Source organism: Neodiprion pinetum, chromosome 1 (assembly GCF_021155775.2).
Source record: "Neodiprion pinetum isolate iyNeoPine1 chromosome 1, iyNeoPine1.2, whole genome shotgun sequence".
In the NCBI taxonomy this organism is placed as follows: Eukaryota; Metazoa; Arthropoda; class Insecta; order Hymenoptera; family Diprionidae; genus Neodiprion; species Neodiprion pinetum.
The window spans coordinates 29660694-29678027 of NC_060232.1; the positions used below are offsets into that span (position 1 = coordinate 29660694).

Below are 17334 nucleotides of genomic sequence, written 5' to 3' on the forward strand. Positions count from 1 at the left end.
CACGGCAGATTAAGCCAAGATTCTGGATACTAAATAAATTCGGAAGAAAGCCCGTTGCAACTCCTGATATTTATTTAAAACCGATGTAGTATTATCGCGATCTAATTGCCCTAAGGCTGCTCAAATTAACCCAAAATAACCTCAACTCGCACCACGGAATATATCTTACTTATACCGACACGTATATCGATTTCTTGTATCTCGGAATTAAATTCTTCCAAAGTGCTAAATCAACTTTGATATGAAGTCCGACATTTACCAGGGAACCTTTTATTCCGTTCAAAAATGTGAAATTAAACCTTAAACATCGATCCCTACATCAATCATGGAGTATTCGAGATTCAACCCCTGTGTAAGCTATTTCCTTCTGGGCATTTATCTCGTTTAATGCTTCCACGTGATTTCATGTTTGACTCGACGTTCCCCAGATAGGAGGGTCGAATTTTCGACACGCTTGGACTCTCCGCTGTCGGTTGCGTTGAAAAAATACAAGTAAACGAACAGCATTTATGTACATCGCGTTCTGACTTTGATTTTGAGAAATTTCGTGCTAAAAAGTGAAATTCGTCGAGAGTAAGTGAGCAAGAAGAAAACACAATACGATGCTAGATTAGAGAGCATTTCAGAATGTAAATAACCTATGTGGAGTTTACGCAGCCGTTTTACTGTCCTTAAAAGCTTAAGTTCCTCCAGGGATAAAAGTTCTGTAACCCGTGAAGGACTCGAAGGGTTTCTATGCAGCACACGGTCCTGTCGAAGAAACAGCTTACGGGATTGTCAGAATACATTTGCAAACCGTAGCAGGTACAGAGAATGTTCCAAAGCCTTCTCAGGTAATCTCGCCTCCAGAGGTATAAATCTCGGAAATACTTGCGCATAGTGTGTCGATCCGGCCAGAAGCGCTTTTCAGGCAAAACGTACGAGACAGTCAAGATAAAACGACATTTACTGGAAAAATCGCGGAGTCGAAACTTTGAGTAAATTGGTAAGTTTGAATATTCCCCCAAGCTGTATTGCGAATACGGAAAAGGCATCGAGCGATGTTAATATATGTACAACGAGAACAGATGAATCCTTTAATTTGCATAGGTTCCAGCTGTTCACGGTGTTTCCCTGGTGAACAGGTATTGATTTTGCTTTCGGTAAAACCGTGACAAAACGCAGAGTGCTAAAATAACTGGGGATGTTTTAGCCGCGAAAGTGGCCGGAGAGCTTGTTGTAAAAGCGTGTCGTTGTTGGATTCGAAAATAACAGGGTCAACACTTGAAAAGTGTATTACGAACGTCCCGAAAAGAAAGCAGCCTAATGCATTTCAAATGTACGACCTGAAGCGGTGGTCCTTTCGCGGGGGAGTAAAAATATCGCACAACAGGGGCGTTTCCGTTCCTTCTCTCCGCGAGAGATGATGAATGTTTTTACCCAGCGGTGTGCCAGGGGAACGCTATCCATTACCATACGTGAAATCTAGTTTGCATATCACAGAGACGTGTTGCCGGTTAGCGCAGGTCATGTGCACCGTAACGAAATAATGCCATCTGGAATGTTAATCGACCGGATGCAACCTCGGCACGGTGAATGTACAGCATGAAGGTTGACGGGAGATTAGCTTCGGGCTTAGACGGAAACTCGACTTCATTCGGTCAGTACGAAAAAGCAAGGAGACGAACGTCGAAAGACAAATGGCCGAGGAATATAGAGGCAAGGATTGCTGCACTTACCGTCACGTTCCCCGGCAATGAATATCTTGATGAGACGGGGGGCGGGAAGGTGCGCCGGGGGCGGTCCACCCTTTATGACCCCCGCTATCAGCTCCACTTCCAAATTCATCGCGCGTCTGTTTTTGACACACGGCGACCTTCGAACGTGATAAAGTAAAAACTTAGTCAAAATTCTGAAGATGGGTGTGCTTCTTTTGTCTCGATGAATACAATGCCGCTTGATGAATACTTTTCCTTACTCGTCTCCGTCGTCTTGCGGCTCTTGATTTCCTCGGCGTATAATGTGCTGTTCCACCGGATCTTTGCCGAGGTCACGAGCCAGCGATCAACCCCTTTGTCAATTTGCCGTATCACAGATTGCTTGCGTCGGACAAACTTCCCCGAATCTTCCGTTATAGGTACGTCTGTCGCGTTTGGATTGTCATTTTCATTCTCTCTCTTCTTTACTCGACGTACGTGTATCAGAGTTTTTACTAGCGACACCCAAGTACCTTATGCTCTTCTTTTTAATTGCGTTTCGTGATTTCTTTTCCACAACTAACGATTTTAACGCGTTGTAACGAAACTTACTACTGTTTTACGTTGCTCTATTTCTTCCTCTGTACTTATTTTTATCATTTTCAACTCTACTCCACATCTTATTTATATATTTTTTCGCTTTCTCTTTTTAGGCAATTAGAGATCAAAGCATTGTGAATATTCTCATTAGAATTACACTTTTCCAATAGACTGACAACGTGTCGGGTTACAAATCAACTGTGTTCATTCGCTTTCTGCTCAACAGTAGCGATGTAAATAGACGTACAATATATTTATATAATTCATGTATAGATAAATTCATTTGATAATATTCTACTCTACATGATTCAACAAATAACATGTATAACTATTTGCTCTCGATAAAATGTGGATAAATTTCAATTATACCTGCTCGGTATAAAACAAACTACTTCAACCTTAAAATTTATGTTTAAAGATAAACATTGAAAGTACGTTTTATTTCTATTTTCGTTTTGTTAATATATACTTTTTTTTTCTTTCTTTTTTAATATTATAACTAGGATTGTCTTCGCTATGGGTCGCGTTATTTATTACACTTACATCGAATTTACTTTTTAAATCGATGATATTTACTTACTGTACGATAATCAGTTGAGATTCGACGTTCTTACGTTATACTAGAGTTAGTTGCTAACTGTTTTGCGACTAAAATCATTCGAATCTGGCTGATTGTTCAATGATTAACTAATTGTATATTTACTACATTCGGGCAAGTTGTTCGTTCGTTTCAAATTCGCATATGTTTTTATACCTTACAGAGTAATATTCTACGGTAATATTTTTAGTACATTAAATCCTTATCGAAATATTAGGTTTTTTTATGAAATACTTTAAATACTGGCGACTAGAGTACGTTTCCTACTGACTTTTTATAGTTTTGCATCAATCAAATTTCTCTAATACTCTGATGTTGTGCTCGGTAGCTTGTTCAAGCTAGCTCCGCAGCTCTCATCGACGATCTGCTAGGGCTGGTTGCCCCTCACTATGTAAAACCCATGTTTGCAGCTGAATTTTTCCCTCCTGAAACAACAAGTGAAAAGGAAAATTTTACAACCTGTAAACGTGCAAATTGTTAAATCGTCGACATTAAAATAAAACAGGGGATTAATTCGGCGTGCTTTGATGGAGCAAGTCTAAGAATTTCCGGCTGGGATGAGTTACGAGTTCACAAAACATTAATAAATCAAATTTTTCTTATTTGCTTTTCATTTTGTTCTAAAAATAACTGAAAAAATTCATGACCGATATAATCTAAAATTTTGTCAGTGCTAACTTGAGAAAAACCCCGTCGATTAAAACCAAATTCATCCAAATCGGTTCATTTGTTTTCCAAATATCGTCGGAACAAAAATTGATCTCACACACGCTTCCACAGGTCCGTCCGAAAATGGTGGAAGGTGATTGTCTGGACCTTGAAACGTCGAATCTGGTAAAACCTCAATTTCACATTTTTCGAGTGATTATCACAACTTCGCTTATTCTTCAAGCCTCCAAAAAACTGAAGCGGGAAGTTAGCAAGATATACTTACTCCACCCTTGCGTATCTGTTCAAATACACAACTGTCCGAAGTCTGAAATATGGCTAAAAGTATTGATTCAATGGTCAAAAAGCAACTTGAATCTCCGTGTGCAGAGTAATTTTCCAACTTACAAATATAACATTCAGTCGATTGATTAGTCAAAATTTTGTTTCGGATTTCTGTCCAAGTCTGACAATGACGTACTTCAAGCCTGGGCAATTATCGGAGCGGAGAAATAAGCGGTATAAGTGCTCCGAGTACCTGCGTATAGGAATTGATCTGCATGGCTAGTTTTATAAGTTATTCCGTAAGCCAATTAGAGACTGGAACATCTCCAAAGCTTCTATATAACGTGTCTGACTCGGAAGAGTCCGAAGTATACAGTCGTCGGTAATTAAAACTGAACGGAGGTTCGTACATGAGATATTATTATTTAATAATAACTTTCAAGTAATTTTACCCGACTGTTATAGAATACGGAAATGTATACACCGAGTCTTTATCGAGTATCAGCATTAAATATCTTCGAATTTCAGCGAGCGAGAGTTATTGTACATACCGATCACAATATTTCCCCTTAAAACACTTGAAAGTTCGTTAATATTAGCAAGTCCTCGCAGAAATGGAAGAACGGGAATGAAACGACGGTATTTGAACGGACTGCTAATGGATTGCCAGGCTTTCCATAGTTTGCTCTAGTTTTATTAGCCCAGAAACGAAGCACCCCATTGTTGGGTAAAGCATTGACTTTTAGTCAACGTTCATTTATTTGTCTTCGTCGAAAGAGACCAAAATCGGTCTAGAGAATGATTGCACATGGGGCATTTCACGTGAAGCGAACAGGGAAAAAAATATGAGGTTTTGAAATTCGTTCATATTTGTCCAAATTATACTTCTAGAAAGCGTGAATGTGAACGCCCATTATTTTTTTTTTTTCCCTATGAGGTTTAGTCGTCAAGTTATGTGCTTCTGACAAATTGACGTACTTGAAATACAAGTTTTCAGAAGCAGTTTTTTGAATTAAACAAATTTACAATATAATATTAAATATAATATTATTTTAAGTGTATTACCTACGTACTTTAAGCTATTTTTGAGATTTATTTGAAAAAAAAAAAAAAATGAAGTTATCCAAATTCTGAATTGAAATGTTCGCTTCCAGTTTTTTTACATGAAAAAAAAAATCTAATTTCGAATCTCAGTTCATAATCAAAAAGAACAGTAAATCTTCTATAGAAACCACTGTGTTTAATATTTTATTGCAAATTCGTTCAATTCAAAAAACTGCTGCCAAAAAATCCCTATTTCAATTACGTCGATTCTTTAGAAGCCCATAACTTGACAACTAAACCTCACAAAAGAGAAGTGGGTGTTCACATTCATACCTTCTAGAAGTACAATTAGGCCAAATATGAAAGAATATCAAAAACATTTTTTTCGTCGTCCGCTTCACGTGAAGTGCTCCAGGGACCAATGCCTTGGAGACGAAAAGTTGTACCAATATTCCAATGCCTATTTTGCTGCTGGTTACATGCCGCGAAATAAACGTGTCGATTTTTCGTCGTTGACGCTAATTTGGCCGATAGAAAGAAAGAAATGTGGGTTCCATAGGTGTTTCGCAGCCCGCAATCGACTGACGGTTTATTTAACGTCGATCTAACGTACATCGAGCGCGTAGGTCTATTACTTCTTGAAAATTGCGAGTAGCGAGTATTTGTCGGTTCAGTGATTTAGAATTACTGCTTTGTACTGGTCCTTGTATGTTCAAAAATGGCCGCTTAAGGACGGATAAGAGCATAATACCCGTCTGGAATGGAAAAGTAACTTTCAACTCAGCTCTTGCAACTTTCTCTTCTCGCGACAATTTTGCCACCACGAATTTCCAACTTTCCGGATTATTCTATTCCTGAGGGTTCAACCTTCCCGTGGGCTTAGTTTCTCCCGAAATACTTCGTAATCTGTCAGAAAAGTATCGCCGTGGAATTCACAATACTGGTGATACATACATTTCCCACGGACGCCATGGTATATCGATCCACCGAAGGCACCATGCGGCGAGACGCGTCATAGCTTTAAAAACGTTCAAATAATCACATTTCATGTGGTAAGACTCTTTCCTACTCAAAACCTCGTTCTGAATTCCAGATCTCCGAGTCTTGCCTACCACGTGGCATGTACATTCGGACCAGAATGGGCGAGTAAGGCGTCAGCATAGGGTAGCGATGGTCCCGTCAAACCAGGGTGACGGCTGTCACGTGATAGCTGATGGTCCCGACCAGCGTAATCCCCGCGTTTCAGAAATAAGGCTGAGCGACATATTGCAGCGCGAAAATGGAAGATCCAGGGAAGATTTATTTACGGGTTGGCTTTTAGGCGTGTAGGGACATGGATTGCAGTAGTAACGTCCGTTATACATCCGTCTGAAAATTGAATTCGAAAAGATGTTCGAGCTGAAAGGTAATCTTTTCTGAAGCAGTGCAGATGAAGTGATAGATCTACTGAATCGTCGAGAGATTCGGTGCTCCACGTAAAAAAAAAACTCAACAACCATGAAAAATAAGCTGTCAACTAAAAATACTAGTGAACCGTTGCAGCAGGATCAATGATAAAAATTGCTGCTTCGCCGAATAAAGCACTGCAAGCAATTCAGCGACATCACTACTGTGTCAGAATCAGAAAATTGTGGTTTTCCGTTGACGCAACGACGCAGCAATTTCCTCTGTTTGTTCAACAAAATCATCTGACGGTAAAGTTCGGTTGATTTAAAAGAGAAACCAATAATGGACCCCGAGCTTGCGAATAGAATTCTGGTGCAAATGCAGAGAAAATTGCAGGTTAAATCAGCGAAAACCACGCTCCGTGTGCGCCATTGATGACAATACGCGCTAATCGTTGGCTATGTGAGTACGGTAAACGCCGTTGGTAATTAAAGTTTGAAACATTCGGTGGCAGTAGTTAATCCGCGTTGCGTTCAGACGCGGTAGCCTGACAATCCGAGCCTCCGACTCGTAAACCTAGTCAACAGTGTAGCGGCTACCAACGTCATTGGATTCGTTCCGAGCCGTCAACTGACGGCGGTTTTACGAGCTGTCAAAGCGTAATTGGAGGGGTATTGTCTGCCCGTTGTTGGCCGCACTCAATCCTCAGGAAAGGTAATAAGGCCGGTACGTGTACGAGGAATTGCTCTTTCCGTGTATACATTCTTTCCTTTTCATTTTTTCAGGGTGGACCGAACCGTGTCCGAAGGATATGAAAGTCGAATTTGCCGAGGAAGGAGCGAAATTGAGGATCTCGTCCTGATGAAAAGGTCGAACGGTTATATCTCCACTGCCCGTCCCTCTCTTGGACCGGGGATGTTTCTCCATCTCTCTCTAACCCCGTCTCCTATCCACGATGAAAATATCTGGTCCGTTAGTTTCCAAAATTAATAAGGACTGCGGGTATCGTAAAGCCTCAGACTCCTAAAGAGAGCGCGGGATCGATAAGACTTGCGGAGTGTGTGGGATCTTAACGATAATAGGATTTATTCATACAACCGTAACCACTCTCAGTTACTGCGAATGCAAAACCACCGCTCACTCAATTTGTGATAATTACGTACCCTCAGAATATTTTTGAGGTCTCGTCCGTATGAAGCATCTGGAACAGAAACGAAAATACCTTGATATAAATACGGGGTGAAATCAATTTAGTTTATTAATCGAACGGAGGGGATAAAAGTGGAAATCGCAGATCACATTATGCTAAAATGACGTATCGCCGAGGGAAGATTGCTTCGAATAGAATCAGCACGTAACATGGCAAATTGTGATTTATCTCGAAATAGATTTCGGTTAGCAAGCTTGGGAAAGAAAAGCCGATCGAGACGACAAATAAAATAGGAAACTATCTATAACGTCCCATTGCATCACGTTTTAGATCGCTCTGACGATATTCGCGTATATTTATGAATTCCCCCTCAGGCAGCGGCCGGAATTTAATCAAGCTCCGGGTGCGATTAGCAAGAATTCGACGTTGGACACCAGAATAATATCGTTAGCCTTCTTTGACCATTTCGTCAGTTATTATTTCCGACTGCAAGGTAGACAATGAGTTCTGAACATGTGATAATAAATTGTTGAAGATGCTTCAAGCACACGTCGGACCTTCGAAACCCCGAGTATCAAACATCAGTGGTCTCTTTGGAGTTGAAGGTACTATAGACGAACAATAAAACGAAGTGGTAGAAACGCATGTAGGAATAGGTCCAAAGCAATCTCCCAGCTCGTATAAAATCCTCGACTCCTCGGCTACTTTTGAGCGACGAACAAATTGGCTTCTTTCCAGTATTTACCGATACACTGTACTTACAGGTCAGTAAAAGACGGTGAAGCAGAGCGCGTCGTGTAGGTGTAGGGAATGTTTGCCAGCGACCTTGACCACGAAGTCTGTTGTATAAATATTATGGTATCATCCTCACATTTTAGATCAATTGTACTTCGCGACACGTATAGTAGTATCGTATAAATATTATTAAAGCTCAGACAGTTGGCGACAAAAAGTCTCGCGTTTGGAATCGCCTTGCTTATCTCACTGTTCGCCAAGCAATTTTCCACTACTTTGCAACGAAATTTTTTAGGTAACCTCGCTTCTGGAGGGTTTACGTTTCGGATACGAGTTCCGTGAAATGTGAGCACCAACACGTTCCTTACTTATCGGTTAAAGTTTACGAGTGAGAAGAAAACTGGTCATCCGTCGAAAAATCGATGTACAGTGCGACTATCTCTAGAGTTTGCTGTTCGTACGAAGCAAGAAAAAATTTAAGCAAATAATTCATGTTACATTTGGGAATTTCGGTGAAACGAGCCAACGGTACGTGAGTAAGCGAAACACTCCGCGAAGTACGATCATTGAAAATGAAAAAATAATAAATCGTGGGCGGAACGAAGCGGTAGAAGGAAAACATTCTCAGGGACGACCATCCAATTTTTTGCCCAAGCCTGCGTTAAACAAATCGAACCGCGTACGAGGTAAGCAAACAAAAAACAATCACATGTGCAGTCGTTCGGTGTGTGCAAAGTTCAAATTCGAATGTGGCGACCGAATACAAGAGAGGGAAAAGCTCAAGGAAAAGTTATTCAAGTAGAAAAAAATTCAGACGATGATTAAGTCCTCTGGTATACGTATGTATATCATCGTGCGCTCAAATAGGACAATTACACGCCACTGTTGAATTAAGCTTACTGCAAAGTAAAAAAAAAGAACTCTGCTACTTGTTAATATTCTGAACCTGCAGCAGGTGGAATGGAGGCTACATGCCCGCGGCTATGTAACGTGGTATCGTTCGAATGGAAAGAAGTACGGCTACTAACTAGCGATAAGAAAGAAAAAATTTTATCCCGCAAGAAAACTTGGATGAAAATCCGGCCACGTAACCGAGACGGAAGAATTTCATCTACCGAGGCTGAAACATCTGACACGACAAAGTTCCGCTGTGCTTTCTTCGGAAGTTGTGTAGTTTCAAGCACCATTCCTTATAATTAATGAATACCGAGCAAAACTTAAAGGCGTTCAAACTTTCTGAATACAGCACCGTCTTGTCACAGCCATCTGACTCTAAGGAAAATGTTGGTAATCAATTTCACGATGTATGCACAATACATTAAAAGAAATTTTCGAAAATATGTCACAAATCCACCTCGGGCGACTGTCCAACTCTGTAAACAAGTATGCGCTAACTTCGGGTCTGTTTTCCGCGTGCAAATATGCGTCTATTGGTCCGGAGGATTGCGCTTGAATTACGCGCGTATAGTGGAAAGGCGAGTATCCGTAATCAACCTGTGGGTTTCCAGGACCTCTTGTCTGCAAATACCGGGCGAGATACCGACGCCCGGAGAGTTCTCGACGCTGGGTTTATCGAACGTCGTTATCAAAACGTAGATAACGCCCCTTGATTCAACCGTTAATTTCGATATATATTCCAAGACCCGAAATACGCCTTGCCGATTAATAATTATAAGCCGATGTTCGTAAAAATAGAGAGAGAGATGTGCTTTGGAAAACTGAATTTTGTTTCCAACTTACATCTCACCGGCTATAACACCGTGACGGGTCATTAATCACTAATATCGAAGAAGCGCAAAGAATTGTTCTGGAAAATGTCACCGGGACCTCGGAGTCGTCGAGTGGTTCATTTTTCTTCCCGTTTCTCGTCGTTAAAGGAGAAAAATCGAAAAGAAGCTGATGCTGAAGCCGAAGGGAAGTTTAACAAAGTAAGATAAAAGCGTTAAAAATCTCCTCCGTCAGCAGCACCACGCTTTTATCTATTACATGGGCACTCTACAAGTTGGACGATCAACTTTTTCCAATACCGCGATTACTGCAGTTGTCTGATTACAGAACGGCGTCTGTGATAATCAGACTCAACTGACAATCCTTACGTCTCAAAAGCGTTTAATCAAAATGGCACAATATCCTTGTACAGTTTCACACGGTTGGATGATTCAAACTATACCGTATAAATTGCTACAAAACCAGTACGTTATTTCAATTTTTAACAAAACATAAAACTATGACGTGAGCTACAAGAGTGCGGGTAGGTATATAATAAAATTACCGAAGAAAATCTGCATCGTCTGTATAAACCGGCTGAACGAGAGTATCTCAGGTGAGCAGATGGCCCAAAATTACACGTATAATGATCGCGATACCAAAGTTGAGGTGGCTAACAAGCACGCGGTAAAATAAGAGGCCATAATTCAGGCAAGGCCCAAAAACCCGGAAAAATAAGTTCCCGGTGTTTGTATATTTGTGAAAGGCCGCAAGGTTAGCAGTGCTGTTTTCTCAGAGTGATACCAAATGTTTTTCTTCCTATTGTGATGAGAGAAATACCTAGTATACTCGTTGGTTAATGGGTTCGCCTCACGGAGCTTTTCTCTTCTCCTCTTTTTGCCTCTCATTCTTCTCCGAGTGCCTCGTTCTTCGTTTATACCTCCGTCAATTCTGACGTTCGTTATAAATAATACACATATACAGATATGCACACTTTGCGATACAAAGGTAAGTGAATTGGCATTCAATTTATTATTTTATATACCGGAGGAAAGTTCTCTTTCCTTCTCATCTTGCCCTCGAAAACTTTTCAAATCATATTCGAGCAACTTTTATCCCGAGGATACTGTACTCGATCTTGCAAATCCAATTGGAATATATTTATTATGCATTACTTCTTGTACAGTTTTGATCGATGAAAATTATACAATACGTAATGTCCCACCATTATTTCATGATATCGAAACCGCTCATGCTGACCAGCCTTATTACAGGTGCGAGAAACTTATCAACAACCTCCAATTATTAATTCTGCCTACGGAAGAAAAGGTAATCCTATTTCACGAATTTAAATCAAATCTAACGTACGTTTCACGTGCTATGCATATAATAATGAAAAATGTCTCCAAGTTCTTCCCTTTTCCTCATCATTTTAACCTGCATATGCATGATGTGTATTAATTGTATGTGTATCTAGACGCGCGCACAAAAGAAAACAAAATGTATGTATGTAACAAACAGCGCGTTCCGTATACCGAATTCAGTTTTAATTTCCCTAGAGCGTAAAGTGAGAGGCGAAGTGCGAGAGGGTGAAACACTCCACCGATTGCTTCCCTCTCTCGAAGTTCTACGACGGTGATTAAAAACATTTGTTGTACTCGTTACACTATTTTCTCCGATTTTTCACCCAGGTAATTAAACATCACCGTGTATAATTTTCATTTTTGCAAAACGACGTGGGGGCGTAGGAAAGTATAGAAAAAAAGTCGAAAAGAATAATTGATCCCCGAATCGAGACTGGCTGTTAAACGAGAACATTCGACTCGTTTAAAAAATGGTCTTTTTTAAATTTAGTTAATTAACAAGCGGTAAATAATTGCGGTAATTCTTCAGCCCCTTAAATTTCCGCACGATAAATTATCCGTATTTATAATTATGAATTTGAAACTCGGTCTGATCGCGAATAATCCTCGGATCGCCGATTTCCCTTTGCACCCTCGATGAGGTGGTTTTTCGAAACAATAACCGTTCGCTTTTTAGCCGGCGTCGCTACGACTTTCACTTTCACCTTCTCTCACCTCGCGTCGTGTTGCGAGACCCTTGAAACCCTCCTCAACAATACCCGTTTGCGAATCAGGGTAGACCGCACAATTCCCATTATACAACAAGAGCGGCGGCTTCTGTATGCCTACTTCAATTCAACGTACCTTGCAAAATTCACCCTACAAACTCTGACCGCAAACGAGCCTTCGGATTCTCTCGCCAATCGGTATGCGGGATAAAAATTCTAGCATCGTCCTTTAACGCCGTGAATTAAAAAGAAAAGGACGAAAGTGAAATTACACCACGAAACTCTCGGAGAATGGAGTTGAAAAAAAGACGTACCTTACGTTTGTCGAGGTATGACGTTGATGCTGAGAATTATTAAAAACGATGTATCATCTTCCATATAACGTTAACTTTACACATTGCCCCGTGAAAACGCAATACACGAGGGAAATAAATTTTCGCTGCAAGAAAGATACACACGGGGACTGAACCAGCAGCCTAGCTCGGTCTGAAGTTGACTAATAAGTTGTTTTTTTTCGACAGACATTTTCAGGTTCCTGCAGCTCATCCCGCATACCTGTTGACTTATGAATTTTGTCTACAAGTTCTATTAAACCAACGAGGAAACTATTTCCACCGCTTCGGTACGATACTTTGTTACCTAAACAACAAGTGAAGAAAGTTTTAGCCTCGGTTCTGCTAAGGCCGTTATTGGCGAAAACTTTCCCCGCCTTACCGTCATAATATGTTTTCAATTTCACAACTGATACATCCACGCTCTCAATTACGTCGCATTAACTTAACAAAGTTTCGAACCCTGCAGCGACACGACTTAAAATTAAAAACTTTGCTACCTACGAGGGAATTGTTTTTTTCGGTCACCAAGTTGACAAACAGCGTTGCAGCGTCGTCGTTTCTTCCTCTAAAATTGCATCCCTTTGCACAATCTTCCTCCGGACTGAAATCGCGCGGCAATACGAAATAACGAAGCGGAAGTTTCATGCCTGAATTCCTTCCTATTTTCGCATGGATTTAGTCCTGCCACGTCGAATAATAAAAACAAGCGAAACCTCCTCAACTCTCTGCATGATTTCACGCAGCTTACAGGTAGGTGAAATTTTCTAAAATGCGAAAAGCAGCTGCTCCCCGCCAAGGTTCCCGCCCAGCTTAACTCAGCAATACACTACCGTCAGGATGTCGGAAGGAGGATGAAGACGGGGATTAAGAGATAGGGGAGGCTTGTCGTGGCACCCGTCAAGTCGCTAAATAATTAACGCCACCTCTTCAAAATTTCATGAACCACGAGTCCCCGGGTTCCAGAATATTCCATACACACCTAAAGCGGAAACTAAGGCCCGAGACTCTCGGATTATATCCTCCACTCATCCTACGAGCTGTGCAGCACTTATACATGTATAACCCAACCCTCGCAATTTCCCCGAGCCACACGCGTGTTTCACATACGTGCGGCTTGCCCGCCGCAAATAGGGGATAGGACCGTGTTAACTGACGATGAGGGTAGAATTTGGGAAAGTTTCGGCAACCGCTGAGCAACATCCACCACCGGCGTGGGTAAATTCACGACTAGGAATGAAAGGTCCTCCGCACTAATTGACGCAATTGTTCAACCTTGCGTGACCTTTCACATTGCCTATTTAACGAGTTTCGCACAATAGCAAACCGGTATACCAACCTATTTGCAGGGATGAATATTATCCCGAAGGGAGCACAATCGCTGGAAGAAATTACACTCAGCGATAGCCGTGTATTTGCTATAACTCTCGAGGTGCACCGGGTGAAACGGGTGAATATCAGTTGCAACCGTCATTGTTACGTACACGATCCGCGTGGCGTGTGGCCGAGAAAAGTGCGCTTTCCATCGAGCCACTTTACTCCTCGTCGGCCAATATCCTTCAATTTCCGGCCAGTCCTTTCTTTCCGGCATTATGTGTATAATGGCGGCTCTTCAGACCTCCTGCACGACAACGGGGCGACAGTGAGATACGAGACTAAAACTTCCCTCGGGAATTTCCTTGGTACCTCCGCACTTTAGGAACAAAAAAAATGCGCCTTGGCCCAACTTTTCCGACCTCCGAAACCTTGCCTCGAATTTCATCCCTTTTAAACCTTTTTGCGGTGTACGTCCCGACGTTATCTGTATGCGGGGTGCAGGTTTATGTAAGGTATACAGGTATGTCGGAGGGCTCTGGAGATTCGATTAACTCCCATGACACTCAAAACGCGGCACGTCGTACGGAGAAATTATGTCTCGGAATGGAATTCTGGGGATGTAAAGAAGAAGAAATGCGTTTTTGATTTGCCGAGATTACCTACATTTTTCAATCGTAATATTACAGGTACGTACAAATAATGACTCACGTGTTACAATTGTAACAGACAAGAGATTTGCGTTTTTCAATTGTTAAGGGAAGTAGATACATTCGAAACTGCTCAAAGTTTTTTGTGCTAAAATATCTGTGAATTTCAGATATACCAATGATATTATACCATTCTGCAGCCAGCCACACGATTTATACATTCATAACTTTTCCTCTTTCTCTCTCTCTCTCTCTCTCTCTCTCTCTCTCTCTCTCTCTCTCTCTCTCTCTCTCTCTCTCTCTCTCTCTCTGACGCTCCATAATCTGAATAAAATACGGTTTTTTCACAACCTACGTAACAGTCGGACGAAGTGGATTAATTTCCTGCATAGAATTACAATTTTATTCATGACTCAATCACTTGCCGAGAGATTAAATAACAGATCGACAAATGCTCGTAGAACTGAGCGTAAAGAAAACGAAACGGCTTGTACGGCAAACGAATAATCGATCTACAGATTTGTGGGAAGTAAAAAAAGTAGTGAAAAATCTGAATCTCGTATAAAGGTTTCGGATTTGACCCGCATAGTAAAAAAGGTATAATGTATGTAAAAAAAAAAAAAATTAATATGAAAAGAAGTGTGAGAAAAAAATACGCGGCGGCCTCGAATGATTTTTTTCTTCCTTCCCTTCCTTCTCTCCTCAGCAAACACGTTTCTGCGTTTCCCGCTTGACAAAGTGGCCTCGTTATCCCTGACACCTCGTCGTACTTCGTGTCCATCTTCATTACCCTCCGGCTCTCCCGTCGCTAATGTATATTGTGCTTTCCCTGGCAAGATTACGGCGAGAGTGAGGAGACGCGATGTGCTGCCATTAAATGTCCACCATCGCTACCCGAGTCGTTAGATCAGAATTCCGTGAAGCAGAAATTTGAGCGAGCGATATGCAGCCGAAGCGTATAAAAGCGCCAGCGAGCTATTATACCACGAGTATATGACTATAGGGCATTCCGCACGCTGAACGTTGCTTATCAAAAGGTTCTTCCGGGACCTGTGAGCGAATGATACTTCGGGCTTTGAGAAGGGATTCAAGGATCGATCGCATAATGCGATACTGTGCGGTATTTCTCCGGAAAACCCATCGACACTTCAAAAACGACCTCAATATGCAGTCAAGGGTGTATCTCGAAGCCGAAGTGGCAGGGTCCGAGGTATACAATGGGCATATTTATAACTCAGTCGGCCGCGAATTTCCAACATCTTCCCGAAATTTTCAGTTCTGGTTCAGCGAAAATCGAAGGAAACGTTTCGGGCTGTAGAGAATATAAAAGGAAAAGGTTTGGCCGGCTTACATTTGCTCTCGAGGTTATCGTAAATTACGGAATTCAAGCAGAAACTACACTCCGAGCACGGCTACACGACGACCTGCGTGCCTCTTTTTTTCTCGTCTAAATTTATTTTCCTCAACAACAGTCACGCGATAAGCGAAAGCAGTAGTCGGATGGCAAGATTTGCATAATTAAACACTGTGCCCTTCTCCTTCTTCTTTTCGTCGTCTAGTCCTTCTGTTTAGAAAGAAAACTTTTCTTGTCATTGTGAAAACTAATTAGCTCGTGCGGCGTACGCTTTATACTTGATATGAAATTTCGCCAGCGGTTCCCTCGGGAAGAAAACGCACAACAGACGCTACAGTCTCGCTTCTTCGGCTTGATAGCCATAATCTGTGACAGCGAAGTTGCTCATCTTTTATCCTCCAGCCACCCTTTCCTCAAGGACGAAAAGACACGCGCCGACAATTTATTAAATACCCAAAGGACTGCTCGACGGTCCAAGTTCACACAAAGTAGTCATTTCGCATGATTCCATTCTCCTCACGCTTTGTTCCAACGTCATATTTATTCATTTGTTCAATTATTTATTTATTGAATTCAAAAGTTTGCATAAATATCATAAATACTAGTAAGCCCTACGGAGGAACACATAGTTGTTGAACACATACCTGTTCGTAGGATCGGAATAAAACGAAATAAATGAAAAATGAAATAGAATCTACAAACTACCATAAGCGGTCGGTATCGTTATCATCTCTGAATTCAAGTTTGAAGAGCCATCCGGGAACGCGTTTCTAATACATCATCCACAGATTCTTGGATTTGCCCCTGCACGCATTGCGCATTCCCGACATCGAGGATCGAAGACTCGCCTCATCTGCTTCACGCTGGATGCTATTTCGCTTCTTTTGCTTTTCTTTCTTTCTTCTATTTCACGCAGCACTGTCAGACGGTTTCAAAGAACACAATGATCTCCAAGTTTTCAATATCGATGGGAATCTCCCGAAGCCTCGACATTGTCGTGTCTCGATAACAGCAACTGCCAAGGATCACCTCCGAGCGTTCCTCGAAGAATCCTTTCACCGACGGACGTACCGAAAAGCTTTTCCGCGATCAGGACCGACCCTTCACAAATAAGCTCTCGGCATTATAATGGTCGTGGAAGAAATTTCGTATCGAACTCAGGGATATGACGACTTGTTTTCAACGACACCGAATATCCGAAGGATACGACGAGCGTCGATCAAGGCAGAAAACGCGAGGAATCGGAATAAATATAACGACAATCAATGACAATTGTTCGACGGTGACAAAATTAGTTTCAACAATTTCCCGGCCTTCGCTCAATTCCACGACAACTTTATCTATTATACGCGTACTCTCACGTTAATTTAACTTACGATTAGTTGCTAACAAAATTCGGTCTTGGTATAACGGAGACGAAATTGCACAAGTTGTACGCGACTTTCATAACAACGGATGAGCCTGCACGTTGTCTGAATATACGTTTCACTGCATACGATGAACCGCAGACGGTCAGATAAGGATCGTACGTATTCCTCTATTCGTACCAACGACGAGATCTTAGGTTCGCGGTACGGCCGTTAATTATTGTATCAATATCTATCACGGACTGTTACGTGAGAAAAGGAGCTTTATTTCTCAGCTGAAACGTGTATCAGTGCCTGTTTCGCATTTTTTTAAACTAAGCGAAGTATTATAGTCTCGTTTCCCTGTTCGCATTATACCCGGGCTTTGTTCCTACACCTAATACCTTATACCTCATACTCCCCGCAGCAAACTGTTAT

The 17334-nt window shown here is 41.5% G+C and overlaps 1 protein-coding gene across 8 annotated transcripts in view; it reads right to left on the reverse strand.

Moving 5' to 3' along the window:
* LOC124224881 (protein qui-1) overlaps nucleotides 1–17334 on the reverse strand; it is an 89394-nt gene that overhangs the window by 8266 nt on the left and 63794 nt on the right. For 2 of the 8 annotated variants that reach the window (XM_046637100.2, XM_046637093.2), the window contains exons 2-3: nucleotides 7401–7438; nucleotides 1719–3299 (exon numbers count right to left, since the gene is read on the reverse strand). In XM_046637100.2, the coding sequence (XP_046493056.1) occupies nucleotides 1719–1827 (109 nt within the window). In that variant the 5' untranslated portion in view covers nucleotides 1828–3299; nucleotides 7401–7438. Of the gene's footprint in view, nucleotides 1–1718; nucleotides 3300–5805; nucleotides 6220–6840; nucleotides 7164–7400; nucleotides 7439–17334 lie in introns of those variants that run through there. The other 6 variants (XM_046637094.2, XM_046637095.2, XM_046637097.2 and 3 more) reach the window with 6 other exon arrangements.